The sequence below is a fragment of the Urocampus carinirostris genome, chromosome 16 (assembly GCF_059441175.1).
Source record: "Urocampus carinirostris isolate Australia breed hairy pipefish chromosome 16, RoL_Ucar_1.0, whole genome shotgun sequence".
Taxonomy (NCBI): domain Eukaryota; kingdom Metazoa; phylum Chordata; class Actinopteri; order Syngnathiformes; family Syngnathidae; genus Urocampus; species Urocampus carinirostris.
The window spans coordinates 4,775,150-4,796,420 of NC_142364.1; the positions used below are offsets into that span (position 1 = coordinate 4,775,150).

General features: G+C 42.8%; 1 protein-coding gene and 1 pseudogene across 1 annotated transcript in view; one reads left to right on the forward strand and one right to left on the reverse strand.

Moving 5' to 3' along the window:
- LOC148350022 (netrin receptor UNC5D-like) overlaps positions 1-21,271 on the forward strand; it is a 256,248-nt gene that overhangs the window by 164,827 nt on the left and 70,150 nt on the right. The window contains exons 2-4 of the mRNA XM_088320282.1: positions 1,109-1,315; positions 18,514-18,657; positions 18,746-18,849. Coding sequence (XP_088176408.1) covers positions 1,109-1,315; positions 18,514-18,657; positions 18,746-18,849 — 455 coding nt within the window. The remainder of the gene's footprint in view (positions 1-1,108; positions 1,316-18,513; positions 18,658-18,745; positions 18,850-21,271) is intronic.
- LOC148350023 (U2 spliceosomal RNA) lies at positions 5,905-5,992 on the reverse strand (annotated as a pseudogene).

A 21,271-nucleotide genomic window follows, 5' to 3' on the forward strand; every position in this document is an offset into this window, starting at 1 on the left:
GCTTGTTTGTTATCTATTAATAAAGTTTGACTGACCTATCTGACTGTTTTGTTGACATTCCCTTTAGCGCGGCACCATCTAACGGTTGCATAACGTAACTACATCCTCTACTGTAGCCAAGTCAGGTTAAGTCACATTTATTCATGACGCCCTTAATCACAAAAATGTCTCGAAGGACTGCATAGGATTACAATTACAAAATTGCACAATTACCTGATCTTAAACCAGCATGCACTTATAGCGCCTTATAATGGGGTGCGTCTTATGTATGGAAAAAGTTTAAAAATACATCATTCATTGAAGGTGCGCCTTATAGTGCGGAAAATACGGTAAATGTAAACCCAATGCTCTCTTTGACTGCTGGAGTTTGAGTTTGTATAACGTGGTGGGTTGGTTCAGGTGCAAAACTGGTCAAATAAACCAGTTAAAGCATTCCATGCCAAACATGAAATTCTTTTTTTTCCCTTTGTCAGCTGAATGTAGGCCGAATAACTAAGTTTAATAGTTAAAAACAATGCTAAAAAATTTGGAGTTGGCATTCTTTTACTGATCCAGCCTCCTTCAGAATAGAAAGTCTGGATCCAGTCTGTGTTTGACATCCATTACCCAATTATTGCAATTTTGACTACTCACAGTCGCCGTCAGGTTGCTAATGCTAAATGCTATCTTGGCTAACAATGCCCCAAAAATGTGGCCATATTCCAAAATACACTTGGCTACTGGGTGTAAATAATTGCTGGACCGATTACGTGATAGTGGTTGATAATTACCGTACTAGACGGATGAGTGATGCTAAATAGTCAAGATTGGCTCCCTAACTAAGCTAGTACACCTCGGGTGAAGGTTCGGGTTTCGTTTTGTTGATTTTCCATGACAATGTGAGGGTGAGGGCCAGTTAAGGTCATTAGATGGCAGCCGGTTGGTCACAGAGAAGAAAAATGTGACGGCGACGGATTCGGGATGACTGGAATTTGACGAATGGGGACGTTTAACGCGTTGACAATGCGGAGGCAGTTTGACAGACTCGTGTCAAAAGCCTTCGAGTCACTCCATGCCGTGCGAAGCTATTCCGCCGAGCCTGACCGTGATTCCATCTGATCTTGTGCAGGCGTCCGAGGAGAAAGCCAGCAGCATGGTCCTTCCAGCACGCTGCCCCGTTTCGTGGAGGAGCCCGCGGACGCGTATATCATCAAGAGCAACCCGGTCAAGCTGCGTTGCCAGGCCCGGCCCGCCCTGCAGATCTTCTTCAAGTGCAATGGAGAATGGGTCCATCAGAGCCAGCACGAATCCCGTGAGCACACGGACTTGGGAACAGGTACGACTCTCTTTCTGTGGTCTCGGAACCATGTCAAAGACTTAGCAAGTTGAGGGCTTTTGCTGTACAGTAGACCCGCAGGAGACCACATGAACCCTTCTAAGTTCGGAGATTGCAAAGGGAAATTGACGTGCAGCTAGAGACAGATAATTTATTGAAGCTTTCCAAACCCCCAGTACCCCAGATAAATACAGTGGAACCTCGGTTCTCGACCAGAACCCTGTTCGAAAACCGATTTGTTCGATCACCGAAATCATTTTTCCCATTAGAAATAATGTAAATTGTTTTAATCCGTTCCAACACCCTGAATGTTTACCTTGAATGTTTAACGTAAACATAAAGCTAACCCAGGCTAATCGTACGTCCGCGTTATCGTAATCTTCCGTACGAAAGATTACGCTAACATGAACGTGTAAAAATAACAAAATCAGGTTGTTTACAAGTCATTTAGCACCCGGGTCTCCACAACAAGTGGTGAGCGGTTCATTGGAAAGGGGGCTCCGTTCCAACACCCTGAATGTTGGGCTCCGTTGCAACACCCTCAATGTTTAACGTAAACTTAAAGCTAACCCAGGCTAATCGTTCGTTCGCGTTATCGTAATCTTATGAATAGGATTTCTTACCTTTGTGGTGGTCAGCAGAAGGCGCTCGCACACCTCCTTCATATTTGGCTATTATTTCTTTCTTAGATGCAATAGTTGTACGCACTACTTTTCTTTTTTCACCTGTAGCAACTTTGCTTCTTGCTTTCTTCTGAGGCATAATAAGGGGCTAAAACACCCGTACGCCGCTCAGCATCGCACCCTAGCGTACGCACTCACGCATTACTGGCGTTCGAACTCCGATTTTTTGACCGAACAGCGAAGCAAGAATATTTCGAAATTTTTGGCCGGACACCGATTTGTTCGAACTGAGAGGCGTTTGAAAACCGAGGTTCCACTGTATATTAAAATAACAAGTCATGTTTATTTGTGACGCCCTTAATCACAAGTTGTCTCAAAGGGCTGCACAGACCACAGACTATTGCCAACTATAGACTATTATGACACCATCCCCTGATCTAAAACCTACATGAGGGCAAAAGACAAACTCAAACCCTCAGCATGATGAACATGAAGAAACCTTGCATTTTGTACTAGCTGAAGGCTCTTGTTTTTGGAATTCGGGAGACCGGAGAGTAGTACATACTTGACAGTAATCAAGACGGGGGTAAAAAACGCATGAATTGTAATCTCAGCATCAAATTGGGACAGCTTATGGCGAATTTAAGCAATATCACGAAGGTGAAGAAATCTGTTCTAGTAATATTTTTAACTTGTAACTGGAAGGACAGATTACGGTCAAATCGTGTGTCGTTTAAATTGCATTAAATAAATAAGATTGTTCTTAAATGGTCTGACTTCAAGGACCCAGCATTCCACACGACTGACAAGCTGTAACCTAAATCAAGATAAAATATCAAGTTCCTAATTTCATCCAAAGGGTTTGTCATGATTAATGATTCGGGGCACCTGCGGCTGCCACCTCCTCGCCAAAAGACGCCGCCATGTCTAAAGGACTCACAACAAGAAAGCTTATCAGAAACCTTGTCTCCTTTTCCCGCGTCAACCCTTGTCCCCGTTCTTGTTTTTCTGTAAACATCATTCTTGTGAAAAATCCCCACTGCATTAAGCAAATGCAATTTGTATTATATTAAATCCCTTATAGTCAAATAAATACAAAAAAAAATCCTTCATCTCTGACATTTTTGCAATCCATTATTATGGGCAGAAAAGGGAAATAAAACTAACAAAATCACAATAAAATTGAATATGGTCCCCCTTGAACGCGCTGACCCACTGAACAGGTAGAAGAGATCAAGCAGGGCATTGTCGCCATCTACTGTAAAGTAGTGTAATTGTTTTTTTTTTCTTCTTCTTCGCATTGCTTTGCTAAGGTGAATGAAATGAAATGATCTGCATTCATATAGCGCTTTTCAAGTCAAGACTTCCCAAAGCGCTTTACATTGTGCTTCACATTTCCCAATAGCGGCCGTGCAGCCATGTAAGGCTCTAACCTGCTTATTGGGGGCATTAGGGGTTCAGTGTCTTACCCAAGGACACTTCGACATGTAACACGGAGGAGCCGGGATTCGAACTGCGATCTCTTGATCCCAAGACGGGCACTCTACCTCCTGAGCCACTGCCGCCCCAAGGCTGGAAAACACTGGAAAATGGGTGCACAACCTACCAGCTGAGAAACACGGTTTTAGGCTAACTTGAGCCGAACAGTTAAATCAACGTACTCCATTCTATGCTTCAGGCTTGCCAAATTGGGTTTGGAGGTTCTCCCTGGCTCTCATTTCATAACGAGGCTGTTTTTCTCCTTGTTTTGGGGATGCAGCCCCCGCCCGCCTCATTAAGTAACGATGCGGTAGAGCTAATTGGAGCTGAAGAAATCCACTCGCCTCCACGTACTCTTCACCAGAACCCCCAACCCCCTTTAAAAAATGCTGTGAGTTCGAAATGCCCGAGGCGTCCGTTTCTCGGAGCTGCCCGAGACGCTCCAGCAGAGCGGACGCTCGCAAATTAAAGCCAAATTAATGACATCGATTCTTAAGAGCCTTGGTCCACAACACACGATTTGATTCAGACTCAATTGTCCCGAGATCAATTATTTGTCCTTTTAAGTTGTATCGGGCGTCCTTCTCAAGACGCGCTCTTGCGGATCCTTATTTCAAAGATTGCGCTAGTGTCTATTTCAATTGTGTAAGGTCTTTGAGCATGAAAATCTCAGGACTGGGGAGCTACCCAGGGTGCATTTCTGTCCCATTAATCTTCTGACGCGTCAACGTCTGTTCGTTCTGATTGTGCCGTGTACCGTATTTTCCGCACTATAGGGCGCACCGGGTTATTGGGCGCACCCCCAAAAAATAGTTTTTGGTCCTATATCTTCCATAGATAAGGCGCACTGGATTATAAGGCGCTACAATGGGAACGTGGACAAAACAGTCAGATGGTTCAGTCCAACTGATTACCCCCTTAACATTCCCAAAGCTTGCAAAGACGCAAATACGTGTCGAGAACACGTGCGGATGCGGTGTCCGTACGATGTCACTCAAATGCATCATTTCAAATATCATTCGGAAGGTTAAAGTCTTGGGATTCAAGAAATGCCAACCATTCCTTAGTTTCTATTTTGTTTTTCGCTCGCAACTTTACTGTGCATATGACAATAAACACTTGGAATTGAGTTTAATTCACTCAACTCATCACAGCAACATCAAGATCGTTCTAAAACAAGATAGCGGGAAAATATAAAGCCGCATAGCTCACCTAAGTTCTCACGTTCAATAATGATACGCAACCATGGTTTTCGTGAGTGTAGTAAATCCAGGAGAGGAAAATATTTACAAATACAGACTAATGAAACATGTTTCTTTATGGCATAGTTTAGCAAGCTTGCTATTCAGTCATCTTTTTCGGCCAATTGCAGGGTTTGTTTTGGCCCTCTAGCCTATCCGAGGCTCCGAATAACTTCAGCCAATAACGATCGATTTAACTGATGATTGACACATCTTTTTCGGCCAATTGCAGGGTTTATTTCGGCCCTCTAGCTTATCCGAGGCTCCGAATAACTTAAGCCAATAGCGATCGTTTCAAATGATGATTGACAAATTGGTTAGCCAATGAAACGCCGGTATATAAATCCCAGCATACACCGCGGACTACTCCACGTTCGGGGGAAAATCGAGTCGGCGGCTGTTGAGTAAGTTGCGAGACCTTGTGATTTAATATTGAGCCATATATAAGGCGCACTGTATTATAAGGCGCATGGTCAGCTTTTGAAAAAAATTAAGACTTTCAGGTGCGCCTTATAGTGCGGAAAATACGGTACTTTCTTCAGCAGTAATCATCAATACTTGCGTTATGCTAACTTAGAGCTATGCAATAACTTTTGCATTTGTAGCTTTTACTTTTTAAAAATCCATTGAGTCAAGTCATGTCAAGTCATGTTTATTTGTGACGCCCTTAATCACAAAGAGTCTCAAAGGGCTGCACAGATCAAAGACTATTGCAAACTACAGACTACCGTAAAATCCGGACTATAGAGCGCACCTGATTATAAGCCACACGCACCACATTTAGCGGATATTTTTTGATTTTTTTTCCTTACACAAGCCGCACCAGTATATAAGCCGCATGCGCCCACATTTTAACATGTAACACAGTTACAGGTTTATCCCAAACCTGACTTTAGGTGCCGCGATCGTGACTGCGGGGATTTTGTAGAGGTTTATTGTTCTATATTCTTTATCAATTATCCATTATCGGTCAAATCATAATGCACTACACAGCCAAGAGGCCGAGACACTTGCTCTCAGCCAAGAGGCTGAGTCAAGGTCCGAGCCAGTGAACACAAAGTTCACAGTTCAAAAGGGGGAAGGGATTTTGTAAGGTTTATTGTTCTATATTCTTTATCATTAATCCATTATCCGTTATTGGTCAAATCATAAAACGCTACAAAGCCCAGGGGCCGAGACACTTGCTCTCAGCCAAGAGGCTGAGTCAAGGTCCTAGCCACAGAGCCAAGCAGCGATCAGTGCGAATGCACCATTCCCGGAGGTACTGCAATACCGGGCCAATGCGTGGAGTGGACAGAGCAAGCTCTTATTCCATCTCCCGATTGCAAAAATCACTACCTCACATGCCGGAACAGTTGGAATTAGTACACAATCCATCCACCACAATCGGCAACATGAACGGAAAATGATACCGGTACTTAGAATTTAATGCAAACCTTTAAAGTCGAGGTCTCGTTGAAAGTAATCCAATGAAAAAAATGTATATTTCCAAAGTTAAGGGTGGGAAAAATATATATCCACTATTGTCCGCTGCAACAACAAACAGATTTAACTTAGCTTTACCCCACTTCCCGTCAGCCCGCGTTTGCTCTGCCCCTTCTTTTTGATTCGCTCGTAGAAAACATATCACAATAAGTCTCTAAAATAAATACATTACAAAGATATACAATTGCAAATACATATTATACATGGTTACACATATTTACAAAGTAAGACGGTACACCGAAAGAGTTTTCAAAGCTTTAATAATAATAATACAACTTTCATCCCAAACCGTGACTGTGACAGGTAGAAACACGCTACGAGCAACACGCTCGCAACGCATAAAGCATAGCTGACAAAAAAAAAGCCGTACCACATCTGCGAAATTCTCGGTAAACTGTCCTCATCTTTCACCTTGTAACTGTCGCCATCAAGGGCGTCTTCCTAATGATCGGAAAGAACTGGACTGGAACATAGGGGGTGATTAAATCTGAAAGATATGAGGGAGCAAATCCATGCATGATTTTGTATAATACCATTAGAACCTTTAAATCACATCTTAAGCTAACAGGGAGCCAATGCAGGTTAGCTAAAATCGGGGTCATGTGATCAAACTTTGCCTTAGTTAAAAGCCTTGCAGCAGCATTTTTCCTTTGTCATTCCGTCAACGAACCTCTGCCCTGCAAGACATGGGTTCTGACTCGGTCCTGTTTTCCTGTTGGTATTTCCTGTCCGGTATTGTTCCCGTTTATTTTGTCGTATTTAAAATCGGTTTCCAGCTTCGTTTCCGTCTCTTTTTGTCCTGTTCATCATTTTCTACAGTTTTTCATTCCCGTCTAGTTTGTCCTGTTTGATTTCGATATCCAGTTTTGATAACAATCCTGTCTGTCCCGTCCTGTCCAGTATCGACCCCATCTGTCCGATATATGCTCGTACAATCAGTATCAATCTCGTCGGCCTCTGGCTTGCTGTCATTCCACGCCAGACTGCCGCCTTACGTCTTCCGCCCAACAATCGCAGAATCACTGGCGTTTGGGTTAACGTGCATGACTTCCCCATTTCCCGACAGATTGGCTTCCCTTCTATTTAAGCTCAGTGCTCTCACTAACCCTTTGTCAGTCCGTCAACAAACCTCTGACGTGGGTTTAGACTCTGTTCACTCTTCTGCTTGTATTACTGTCTGGCATTGTTACTGTCTATTTGGTCCTGTTTAATTTTTGATATCCAGTTTTGATAACAATCCTGTCCGTCCCGTCCTGTCCGGTATCGACCCCATCTGTCCGATATCAACTCGGGCACTTGGAATCAATCTCGTCGGTCTCTGGATGCTGTCTTTCCACGCCAGACTGCCGCCTTACGTCTTCCGCCCAACAATCGCAGAATCACTGGCGTTTGGGTTAACGTGCATGACTTCCCCATTTCCCGACAGATTGGCTTCCCTTCTATTTAAGCTCAGTGCTCTCACTAACCCTTTGTCAGTCCGTCAACAAACCTCTGACGTGGGTTTAGACTCTGTTCAGTTTCCTGCTTGTATTACTGTCTGGCATTGTTACTGTCTATTTGGTCCTGTTTAATTTTTGATATCCAGTTTTGATAACAATCCTGTCTGTCCCGTCCTGTCCGGTATCGACCCCATCTGTCCGATATCAACTCGGGCACTTGGAATCAATCTCGTCGGTCTCTGGCTTCCGGTCTTTCCACGCTAGACCGCTACCTAACGTGCATGACTTCCCATTTCCTGTAAAATAAAAAGCTTGTGTGAGAACGTCACGCGTTTGGGTCCTGATCCTGTTTCGGTTCATGAGATACTCTTTCGACCGGATGTTTTTTTTTGTTTTTTTTACCAGCGCATACTTTTTATATTTTGTCGCGATGAAACGGGCCACGGCGTAGAGACTCATAACAGGTCCAGCCGAGCGGGCCAGAAATCGGATTCCTGAGAGTCGACTGCAGAAAACACGAGACCTCAACGGAGAACATTTTCACGAGCGACGGCAGCTGTCACAGTTTGAGTCCGACGATCTCTTGTAACGCGTGTCGCTTTGAATATTTCATACCTCCGAGACATGAACGCGGTCTCTCCATGTGCTCACCGAGATTCCGAAGCACCTCAGGGACCACTTGCGAGGCCCCTTGTCTTTACGAGCGGCGGGTCCCTAAAAATGTGGACGCCGAGGGCCTTCTGGTGGCGCCCATGTAGAACGGGAGCCTGTTTATTATGGGATGTTTTTGTTTTTTGTTTTTAGATTGTATAGGTATATGAATAAGAGATGAGCAGTGAGGGAGCTGCAATGTTTTGGCCAGGGGGGAAGAACACAATTATGCACCCGCCAAAATAAAAATACCACTGTCTGTGTGTGGTCCAGAATGATGCTTTGATGGTGTGTGTGTGTGTGTGTTTTTTTTTCCTTTTCTCTTTTTCTTTTTGGGTGTGATGTAAGAAAGACTATGCGACCATCGAGGCTCGCAACTAGCAGTTTGTCCCAGTTTATTCCCGTTTATTTGATGATTCGGTCGATTATTTTTTTCTAGTAATCGATGAATCGGATTTCTTTGTTAATTTCCTACTTTTTATCCAAATACAGGTGAACAGGAGGTAGAGCGCTCGTCTTGGGATCAAGGGATCCCAGTTCGAATCCTGGCTCATACGTGTTACGTGTCGAAGTGTCCTTGGGTAAGACACTGAACCCCCAATACCCCCAATAAGCAGGTTAGCGCCTTACATGGCTGCAAGGCCGCTATTGGGAAATGTGGAGCACATTGTAGAGCGCTTTGGGAAGTCATTGACTTGAAAAGCGCTATAGAAATGCAGATCATTTCATTTTTTCATTTTAACCTCGGTTCTCGACCATAATCCGTTCCAGAACCCTGTTCGAAAACCGATTTGTTTGATCACCGAAATCATTTTTCCCATTAAAAATAATGTAAATCGTTTTAATCCGTTCCAACACCCTGAATGTTTACCTTGAATGTCTAACGTAAACATAAAGCTAACCCAGGCTAATCGTACGTTCGCGTTATCGTCATCTTCCGTACAAAAGATTACGCTAACATGAACGTGTAAAAATAAAAAAAATCAGGTCGTTTACAAGTCATTTAGCACCCGGGTCTCCACAACAAGTGGTGAGCGGTTCATTGGAAAGGGGGCTCCGTTCCAACACCCTGATAGTTGGGCTCCGTTCCAACACCCTGAATGTTTACCTGAATGTTTAACGTAAACATAAAGCTAACCCAGGCTAATCGTACGTTCGCGTTATCGTAATCTTCCGTACGAAAGGTTACGCTAACATGAACGTGTAAAATTTAAAAAAAAAGGATAAACAAAAGAATTATGAATGGGATTTCTTACCTTTGTGGTGGGCAGCAGAAGGCGCAGGTGGACAGTGGGGTATTCCCTAGCAAGACTTCATAGTCTGCTATTATTTATTTCTTAAATGCAATAGTTGTACGCACTACTTTTCCTTTTTCACCTGTAGCAACTTTGCTGCTTGCACTGACTTTCTTCGGAGGCATAATAAGGGGCTTTAACACCCGTACGCCGCTCAGCATCGCACCCTAGCGTACGCACTCACGCATTACCGGCGTTCAAACATTTTTTGACCGAACAGCGAAGCAAGAATTTCTCGAAATTTTTGGTCGGACTCCGATTTGTTCCAACTGAGTGGCCTTCGAAAACCGAGGTTCCACTGTATAGAATTTTTGGGACGGATAGAAAAATAATGCATTAAATCACAGAATACCCTTTAGTGTTTGTCAATTAACTTGACAATAAACGAAAATACAGACACATGCTTGCTATACACCTCCAAATATGTAAGAAACAGACGCTGCCCTACTTACGAACGAGGCTTGTACTGTTGTGGAATGTGGATAATAACTAATGAAAAGTATGTAGGCATCTGGTGAAGGTTGTGGGATGACGTTGTTGAGAGTTCACAAGCTGATATGCTAAGGATGCCGGGGCGGACGAGATATCATAACTTTATTTGAGAACACTATAAAGACCAATGTTGAACGTCTGGAACTTTGAATATGTCCCAAATGCAATAAAGCACGTTCCCTTTTTGTCATATCTCCTCTCTGCGTATTTTTGGGGACGACGCCCAACGACGTTCTCTCCAAAAGTGTAAGTAACCTGTATTGTTTTGTACTAAAAAAATAAACATTTCGTAAAATAATACGCCCTATAAAGATAAATAAAGTTAAGTTTAACTTACTTTTGGAAGATGAGCTTCAAGAGTTAGGCGACTTCCTCCTCCGTGGTAAAAAGTGGCATAAAAAAAATTACCATTCCGACTATTTTCTCAACCGCATCAAGCTTTCTTATTCCACTTTCATTTCAAATAAAATGGTTCACCTCTTCTCTACACTTTACAGCAACCATATTGAACGGAGGAGAGGAGAGGAGAGGAGAGGAGAAATTTAACTTGTGCAAAATGTTCTTCCGAGGGATCATTCCCCTGTAACGTACACCCAACAGGGGCTCACGGAATTCTATGGGAAACACTCTAAATACTATACAATCAAATATTAATTTTCTCTCATCAAATTGTAATCCGTAATATGAACTCAAAGCAGATTGACCGTTTAGCCAATCAGAAAGAACCAAAAACGTGAAAAGTCAATGACGTAAAAGTATTGGATTAAATGTATCTTGTCCACACAACAAAGAACCCCATGGTCACAAAAGTAATGTCATTTCGGGTGTAATGCAAATATATCATCTTGAAAACCAAAATCATCGTACGTTGCGCTGTTGCTAATGCTAACATCGAACGGAACGTAAGAACATCTGAGCTGAGGAAGTCCGTGAAGGACAAAGCGTTCCGGCAGGAAGGAGAAAGTGATACCCCGATGGGATGAGATAAGATCTAGAGGATGGAGAAGAGATAATGGAAATGGATACAAGGGAAATTGGAGAACGGCACATGTTCAAATTAGGATGATGATGAAGAAGTTGTGTCTTTCCCTTCAGAAATAAAATCATTTAATTCAATAAATATAGAAGTATATTATAACTAGAGGTCAAAAAATAATCGGGCAGGCCGATTTTCGGCACCGATATTTGACAATTTGATGGATATCATTATCAAAATGTTGATTTATTCAATGCGCCGATTATTAAGGCTCAGATACAGCAGAGCCTTTCCATCCCTTTTTTCTGCCTCATGTCTCACCCTGCCCCGTCTGATTGGATAGCCGACCGGGGGCGGAACCACTGAAGCAGAAAGATAAATGTTAAAGTGAAGTAAAAAGCGGCATCTCTGCTAACCCCTACGTCCCAACATTAGCTCTTATCATCATCACGTATTTAAATCATATTGGTCGGATTCACAAAATAGTATTTTTTTAACTGTAAAACAAAAATAATCAAGGAACTATTTCAGTTTTTATTTACCTTTATCCGAGTTGCTGCCAAGCCCAATTTTATTTCTGTCAGAACCAGAACGGAAACAGGACCCACTTGCGTGACGTTTACCACAAGTTTTATTTAAAAAGAGAGGAAGGGCTGCGCCCACGATCCGGTGTTCGCTGGGCGCGGGAAGCAAGTTGCTCTCGTACTCGGATTGTTATACGAACACGGAAGTGGATCCTCCGTAGCGAACGATGGCGGTGTCAGGGGCGGAAAACTGGTCGGTAGCCGGGATTGGGAGAGCAGCACGTGGTCGGAGACGGAAACGAGTTGTAAGCCGTGACGGGAGAGCAGACGTGGTCGGGATCAAAAACGGGTCGTAAGTCGGAACGGGAGAGCAGATGTGGTCGGGATCAAAACAGGTCGTAGTGGGAGACAAACAGGAGCAAAAAACAGGACAGGCAAGCGTCAGGGTCAAAAAAGGCTTGCCTAGTATACACGAAGATTCGCAGACGGACTGACCACAGGGGATTGACAGGACTGAGTATAAATAGGGACAGGGAACCAATCAGAGCCCGCGGCAGGTGGCGCCAAATGAACGGGCAGAGCTGAGTCACATCAGTAATCATGACAATTTTCTGTGTTTGTTTTTACCGTAAATTCCGGACTATATTATTAAAGTTTGAAAACTCTCTCTGTGTACTGACTTTCTTTGTAAATATGTGTAACCATGTATAATATGTATTTGCAACTGTATGTTTTTGTAATGTATTTATTTCAGACACTTATTCTGATATGTTTTGCACGGGCGAACAAAAAACGCGGGCTGACGGGAAGTGGGGACTGGCAAAGGTTAGTGTTTGTGGACGCAGCGTACAATAGTGGATATATATTCTTCCCACCCTTACCTTTGGAAATATACACTCTCCCCTGGATTACTTTCAACGGGACCCGGACTCTCCAGGTCTGCATCAAACTTTAAGTACCGGTATCATTTTCCGTTCATTTTGCCGGCTGTAATTTTTGGACCGTGTACTTTAAAGAAGGACATTCAGTTTCAATTGCGGGTCTTAAAATTGGGTTTGGGTTAATTTTGTGTTTGTGTAACATTTTTTAATGTGGGGGCATGCGGCTTATATACAGGTGCGGCTTGTGTAAGTACAAAATCGGTTTTCTTCTTAAAATGCGGTGGGTGCGGCTTATAATCAGGTGCGCTCTATAGTCTGGAATTTACGGTAGTTTAGGTTAAAGATTAGCTTTTTAGTTAGGTTGAAATTCTAATGTATTTACTGTAAAATATTTCAGAGAGCTGTTAAATATCTAGTTGAATTTATAACAAATATTCCTTGTTTGTTTTTGCATTATTAAAATTATCTTGCCTTATTTTTTAAAATAATAGTGGCTCTAAATATCGGTTATTGGCCCCCTTTTAATGCTAAAACGGGTATCAATATCGGCCCTTAAAAACTCATATCGGTCGATCCTTAATCATAATCCTTATTTCAATAATAGTTCATCCGAAAGCCATGTTTTTGAGAGTCTGCGTTCCACTTTTAATAGCTCAGTGTGCGCTTCAAGGTATGTTAGCGTGTTAGCGAGCTAGCCTGTTAGCATATGAATAAACAAGTGAGGCGATCCGCTCCTCAGTGAGCATTTAGTGCTTCTTAATCAGGACACGCTCCCTTTTTCGCACATTAACAAGGCAAATGAGCACTTGAGGCATTTTAATGACAGAATTGGGGGAATTTTTTGTGTGTTTTTGGTGTTGGGAGTCTTTCTTCAAACACAAACTGCTTTAGAAGAAGTTTTCCTAGTCAGTGTGTCATCGTTTTCAAACACAAAGCACAAATAAAAAGCAATGCTATGCTAACAGCTAACGCTACAGTTTGACATCAATGAAAATACTTGATGCTAACGCTAACACGTTGTACTTTTCTGAGAGTCATTATTTTGACTGTGGTACAGTGTTATGTGTTTCTGTAGTGCAGTGGTAAGCACATTTGCCTAACACAGGATATGTCCCAGGTTCGAGACCAGGCAGAAACATATGGAGAGAGTGATGGGGGCCACCAGGCTGTACTTGCCCAGGACACGGTGCCCCTATCGCCCTAGTGGTTAAAGGATCCAATGTCTTACATAGTGTAGTGGTTAGTACATTTGCCTAACACAGGATATGTCCCAGGTTCGAGACCAGGCAGAAACATATGGAGAGAGTGATGGGGGCCACCAGGCTGTACTTGCCCAGGACGGTGCCCCTATCGCCCTAGTGGTTAAAGGATCCAATGTCTTATGTAGTGCAGTGGTTAGCACATTTGCCTAACACGTGAAATGTCCCAGGTTCGAAACCGGGCAGACACATATGGATAGAGGGATGGGTGCCACCAGGCTGTACTTGCCCAGGACATGGTGCCCCTACCACCCTAGTGGTTAAAAGTTTCAATGTCTCTCTGTAGCGCAGTAGTTAGCACATTTGCCTGACACGTGAAATGTCCCAGGTTCGAGACCGGGCAGACACATATGGATAGAGGGATGGGTGCCACCAGGCTGTACTTGCCCAGGACATGGTGCCCCTACCACCCTAGTGGTTAAAAGTTTCAATGTCTCTCTGTAGCGCAGTAGTTAGCACATTTGCCTGACACATGAAATGTCCCAGGTTTGAGACCAGGCAGAAACATATGGAGAGAGTGATGGGTGCCACCAGACTGTACTTGCCCAGGACATGGTGCCCCTACGACCCTAGTGGTTAAAGGATCCAATGTCTTATGTAGTGCAGTGGTTAGCACATTTGCCTAACACGTGAAATGTCCCAGGTTCGAGACCGGGCAGACACATATGGATAGAGGGATGGGCGCCACCAGGATGTACTTGCCCAGGACATGGTCCCCCTACGACCCTAGTGGATCCAATGTCTTATGTAGTGCAGTGGTTAGCACATTTGCCTAACACGTGAAATGTCCCAGGTTCGAGACCGGGCAGACACATATGGATAGAGGGATGGGTGCCACCAGGCTGTACTTGCCCAGGACATGGTCCCCCTACGACCCTAGTGGATCCAATGTCTTATGTAGTGCAGTGGTTAGCACATTTGCCTAAAACAGGAAATGAGCCTCACCGTTGCTCATGTTGCAGTAACAAATTGGAGAACTCCAAATCGAAGTGCTAAAGGTAAGAGTAAACGTGTTAAAATGACCCAGTAATTTCGTTTGGTACCACTTAGCATCTTTTAGTAAAAATACTTGTTGGAAGAGTTGCTACATGCTAAAGCTAATAAATGAGCATGGTACAATGCTCTCTCTTTCGGTAAAAATACAAAAAAAAAATGAAAATGTACTGCTAATTCACGTCTTTTAAAGCAAAGTTTGTGTGTTTTTTGTTTGTGCTGGCCGCGGGCTGTGCGAGTCACCTTATGTGCCTGCAGCGTGACGTGCTACATCATCATCATCTTGGGTGTTGTTGTTTATTCATCAGTTCCATTAATAAAGATGAAGCGGCCGAGGAGGTGAGGTTGGGGCCTGCCTGCCCGCATTGCCTCCCAGCATGCTTTGGCTCCCGGCTCTTGTCACAACGGGGTCACGGAGCGAGCGTAGATGTTTTAGCTGGCTAATGTTCTGCTAGCAATGCTAATAAGTTAGTGCTAGGTTGTCTGCCTCAAAACCCAAAGTGGTCATTGATCCATGTCGACGTAGCGAGATATTGTTTTGAGATATACGATGCCGTGAAAAGGTATTTGTTGCTTTTTCCTGTTTTCTGTGTTTTTGTCACTCACAAAGGTTTCAGATCATCAAATTAATTCAGGCGTAACAAGGGCCTGAAACAACATCTTTAAGCGGGGACGCCTTATCCGGGGAAAGAACTCTCCTTATATTGCTAACTTTCAAAGTCTTAATGATTTGAAATGGAATAGAGAACGAAGGAAGGCATAGTGGGAGGTAGTTCAGCCATTGGAGCATTTTAAAGTACTAAAAAATAATAATAATAATGAAATAAAATAATTTTAAAAAAATAATAAATTATATATATATATATATATATATATATATATATATATATATATATATATATATATTTTTATTATTATTTTTTTTTTAAAATTTTATTTTATTTATTTATTTTTTTAAGCAGATTTTCACTTTTCGCGGGTGGTTTTGGTCCCCACTAACCGCAATAACCGAGGGATTACTGTACTTTAAAGTTTGAATTTCCTTTGTTTTGTGGCATGTTGTTGTATAGTGGGGAAAATACCCCGAAAAACATAGTATTCCACATCGTAACTTGACAAAATCGTGAGTTGGGTGCGGTGAGGTTAGGTTTATTCCAAGAGTCAACTTTGTTTCATTTTCACACTGGATGTGTGTGAAATAACATCCAATAAAAAGTCATCTTCTCCCATAAAACATCTTTAATCTGCGACCTTAAAAAAATGCATATGAATACATGTCCTTTAAGTTCAGTCCGTATTAAAAGGTTTCTTTCATCAGCGAGAAGTCGAAAAAAAGGCGATTAAACGAGGACGGAAATGAAATATGAAATCATCACATCCCGGCGCATTCAAAAGCATAATTGTCAGAGGAACTCCGGACATTTAAAAGCCTTCAATTACGCCTCACAATAGCTGACGAGCTTATTGCACTCGCAGGAAATTGCAGCTTGGGGGCGCCGCGGGATGATGAGCGTCTGGCTGGTGAATACATTGGCGGCGATAATGGAACTTCTTTGACGGTCTTGTCACAATGACTGAGCTTGCCGGCCTGACCCCGGAGTTGAAGTCCTGAATTTTGAGGCTTCGAAGTCTGAAAATACTCAAATTCCTTGAATGTAGCATTTTCTTCCTTGCTGTTGGTTGGTTCGGTTGGTTGGTTGGTTGGTTGGTTGGTTGGTTGGTTGGTTGGTTGGTTGGTTGGTTGGTTGGTTCGTTCGTTGGTTCGTTTATTGGTTCGTTTGTTGGTTCGTTTGTTGGTTCGTTTGTTGGTTCGTTTGTTGGTTCGTTTGTTGGTTCGTTTGTTGGTTCGTTTGTCGGTTGGTTGGTCGGTTGGTTGGTCGGTTGGTCGGTTGGTCGGTTGGTTCTCTGGTTGGTTGGTTCTCTGGTTGGTTGGTTGGTTCTCTGGTTGGTTGGTTGGTTCTCTGGTTGGTTGGTTGGTTCTCTGGTTGGTTGGTTGGTTGGTTGGTTGGTTGGTTGGTTGGTTGGTTGGTTGGTTGGTTCGTTGGTTCGTTTGTTGGTTCGTTTGTTGGTTCGTTTGTTGGTTCGTTTGTTGGTTCATTTGTCGGTTGGTTGGTTCTCTGGTTGGTTGGTTCTCTGGTTGGTTGGTTCTCTGGTTGGTTGGTTCTCTGGTTGGTTGGTTCTCTGGTTGGTTGGTTGGTTCTCTGGTTGGTTGGTTGGTTGGTTGGTTGGTTGGTTGGTTGGTTGGTTGGTTGGTTGGTTGGTTCGTTGGTTCGTTTGTTGGTTCGTTGGTTCGTTTGTTGGTTCATTTGTTGGTTCGTTTGTTGGTTCATTTGTCGGTTGGTTGGTTCTCTGGTTGGTTGGTTCTCTGGTTGGTTGGTTCTCTGGTTGGTTGGTTGGTTCTCTGGTTGGTTGGTTGGTTGGTTGGTTGGTTGGTTGGTTGGTTGGTTGGTTGGTTGGTTGGTTGGTTGGTTGGTTGGTTGGTTGGTTGGTTGGTTGGTTGGTTGGTTGGTTTGTCAATCTGTTGGTTCGTTGGTTGGTTAGTTGGTTGGTTCGTTGGTTGGTTCGTTGGTTGGTTCTCTGGTTGATTGGTTGGTAGGTTGGTTTGTTTGTTTGCTGGTTCGTTGGTTGGTTGGTTCGTTGGTTGGTTGGTTCGTCGGTTTGTTGGTTCGTTGGTTGGTTCGATAGTTTTCTTCGTTGGTTCGTTGGTTGGTTCGTTAGTTCGTTCGTTGGTTTGTTGGTTCGTTCGTTGGACCATTCGTTCGTTGGTTCGTTCGTTTCTGAAAAAAATTCTGTGGCAGCAAAACTAAAACGGTCACATCACCCTGAGAATGCCCAACCTCGGTACAATAAGCAGGGTCAGGCTTGTTTAGTCCTCGGATGGGAATACCAGGTTTGTAAATCGGTCATTTGGCACACGCTCTGCTGCGACAGCACCGACTGCAGCCCCCAGGAAAGTTAGTGAAAATGAATTGGACATAATAAATTGAATTTTTATTATACAAGTGCTGAGTCAACTTTTTGAGGCATGTTTTTCACATATGCTGTCCTGGGACAGTCAAATGTCTTTCTGGAAGAACTGATGAGAGAGCAAAATTAAATGTGCTGAGTCAGGGTTCTTTTAGAGGGGGTTCACTAGCGTGGCTTACCTGATTGCTTGTCAACAATTGTGATCCTGTCCAAATTTATTTCTGCCTGAGAGAGTAGAATGTCTTTATAGGAAAGGTTCTGAGTCAGCAAAACCAAAAATGCAGAGCGAGTTTTTATTTGGTTTCACATTTGTGGTAACCTACCTGACTGCCTGTTAGTGATGGTTTTGATATTCAATGTTATTCTGTCCTGGAACAGTCAAATGTCTTTCTGGAAGAACTGACGAGAGAGCTAAACCTTATGTGCTGAGTCAGGTTTATTTTTGAGGTGGTTCACTAGCGTGGACTACCTGATTTCTTGTGAACAATTGTGAAACTATCCAAATTTCTCTCTGTCTGAGAGAGCAGAATTTCTTTTTAGGAAAGGTTCTGAGTCACCAAAACAAAAAATGCCAAGATTTTATTTGGATTGAAATTTGTGGTAACCTACATGACTGCCTGTAAGTGATGGTTTTGATATTCAATGTTATTCTGTCCCGGGACAGTTGAATGTCTTTCTGGAAAAAATGCTGAGTCAGCAGAACCAAAAGGTCTAAGTCCAACTTTTTTGAGGATTTTTTTTTCCAGATCTAGGTTGACGCTTCTTACTGTTCGACATTGTATTGAAATCGAATGTTGTTCTGGCCTAAATCATGGGATTGTCTTTCTGGAAAAAGTAGACAATACAGTCCTAGACCAGAATAATGCTAACCGTTAGCCATGTGTCTACCACAGGGTTGAAGATCCGCGAGGTGATGATCAACGTCTCGCGCCAGCAAGTAGAAGACTTTCACGGTCCTGAGGACTACTGGTGCCTCTGCGTTGCCTGGAGCCACCTAGGGACAGCCAAAAGTCGTAAGGCGTCCGTGCGGATTGCCTGTAAGACCAAACTTTTGTTGTTGTGGTATGTTTTCGTCCTTTTTTCGTGACAGTCTGAGCTTTTGAATCGTCTCTTTTTTTTCCCTAGATTTAAGAAAGAACTTCGAACAAGACCCTCAAGGCTTGGAGGTGTCTCTGAGCGGCATGATAGTGTTGCACTGTCGACCACCAGATGGCGTACCCGCAGCCGAGGTAATTGCACGGTTAAAATTATTTTAATAAATGACAAAACGTTTTTTAAACACACAGTTGACACGTGGAGTATGACATTCTGAGGTAGGGATCACAAAATGGTATATAGTTTGTACTAGTTACCGTATTTATTACGTTTTTTTGCATTCGTTTATATCTTTCAGGACAACTTTATGTTTGTTTTCTCCATTCTCTTTCATTGGTCTCTGGCACCATGAATAAAAATAGTGAGATAATGGGATAAAATTAAATACCTTTTTGTATGTTTGTTTATATGTTTTGTGGCTAGTATTCGGCGCTCTCACTGCCGGGTCCCTGGTTCCATTCCCGTTGTATCCAATGTTTTACGATTTTGGTCAGCAATTTTTTTCGACTAGTATACTACTGTGTGTATAACATGCACACAAGCCTTGATTTTTTTTCAAGATTAAAAAAAACGCTCTTTTTACTAGGATAAATACGGTGAGTTTAATATCTGTATTAATGATTGAAAGTATTCTTAATTTTCAGGACCAGAACGGAAACAGGACCCACTCGCGTAACGTTTCTCACAAGTTTTATTAGAAGAAAGGGAGGGGGTTGCGCCCATGATCCGGGGATTGCTGGACGCGGGAAGCAGGTCGTTCTGAACGCGGAAGTGGGACTTCCGTGGCGAGCGATGGCGGTGTCGGGAACGGAAAAAAAACGGGTCAATAGCCGGGAGAGAAGAGCAAAAACGTGGTCGGGATAGGAAACAAGTCAAAAACCTGGAGAGGAGATTAGGTGTGGTCGAGATCAAAAACGGATCGTTATTCGGGACGGGAGAACAGACATGGTCGAGATCAAGACAGCTCGTGATTCGGGAAGGGAGAGCAGACGTGGTCGAAATCAAAACAGATCGTAGTGGGAGACAAACGGGAGCAAAAAAACGGGACAGGCGAAAAAGGGCTTGCCGTGTAAAAACAGAGATACGCAGACGGACCGACAAAAGGGGACTGACAGGACAGAGTTTATATACTGACAGGGAGCCAATCTGTCAACAAGCTGCAGCTGGCGCCACACGGGCGGGGGCCAATTGGGCACCATGGCAACCGTGACATTAATTAATATACATCTAAAGGAGAAAAAAAAGTATATACCTTTGGTGTGATGATTTAAACTGGTACAGTGGAGTCAGAGGGTGGATGCAGAGGGGGTGAGGACACCAGATTAATATTGGATTTTAAAACATTGTTTCTTTAATTGCCTCTTTATTCGTAATTATTCTCCTGGCTATTGATCAGTCATGGCCGAATTCCTTAGCAAGGCTACCGCTGCGTATCTTTGTATTTCTCAAGCTTTATTTCCATTGTCATCCATTTCTCCGTCTCACTGTGGCATTACTGCAACCTATTAACTTGTAGTAAACAAACACAGTACAAAAAAATACAGAATTGCATCGAAAAGTGGGAAAATACTGAACAATGAAAAGGGCATTGTGGGTGGGAGTTCAGCCAATAGCATATCAGCTTTTCATGATCCAGTGAAGCAAGCCAATAGCAAACGAGCATTTTATATGAGCTCAACCAATAGCAGACAGGCATTTTAAAAATGTAACTACGTATGCTAATGTTGCATTCCGGCCTGCGAAGCAATGTTCCCTCTAATTTTCCTTAGGGGTCTGAGCGTTCACAAGAAGTCGGTGAGCATCGCTTGAAACAACAGTGAGCAACGGCAATCCCAAGTGTGGCAACTAAGTCGTTATCAAACATGTCCAAAACTGGACATCACGATACATTTTGCTGGGTTTCCGGCAATGCAAAATTATTTTTCATTTTTGGAGGCTTATTTCGTCGGTTGAACGATACACAACTGTATTTAATCACATTTTTTAGTGGAAGTACAATGTTGGCAACAAGATTCACTTGGTATGATTAGAAATTATTTGAATGCAACACAAACTTTTTCTTCGTTTTCCCTGTTTTTTTTTTCAATTTTTTTTTCAATTCCTTTGAAAAAGATCTCATAGTGTTTATTTTTTCCTAGCTGTTACTTTTTTCTTTTGTTCTCTATTTACTTTTTTTCGCTTTGTTTCTTTCTTTGCTTTTCTTTCTGGCTTTTTTCTGAATTTTTACTTCTTTTTTCTCTTCCTTTTGTTTCTTTTTTTCTCAGCTTCTCACTACTTTTTCATTTGGGTATTTTTTTCTTTTTTGTTCTATTCCCTCCTTCCTTTAGGTCATTTTGTGCCTAATTTTACATAATATTTGGTCATGTAGGGATGAAAGAAGCAAAAACCACCCGAAGAGCCGTTTAGGACCCGAAAGAGCCGGTTCCTTTTAGTGAGCCGAGCCGAAGAAGCCGGTTCTCTACTAACTTTACTCAACTTCGTTCTACTTGGACTCGACTTCAAAATACCGCATTTAGGACACAACGTCAGGGGAACCAGTGTATTTTGACCTTCATG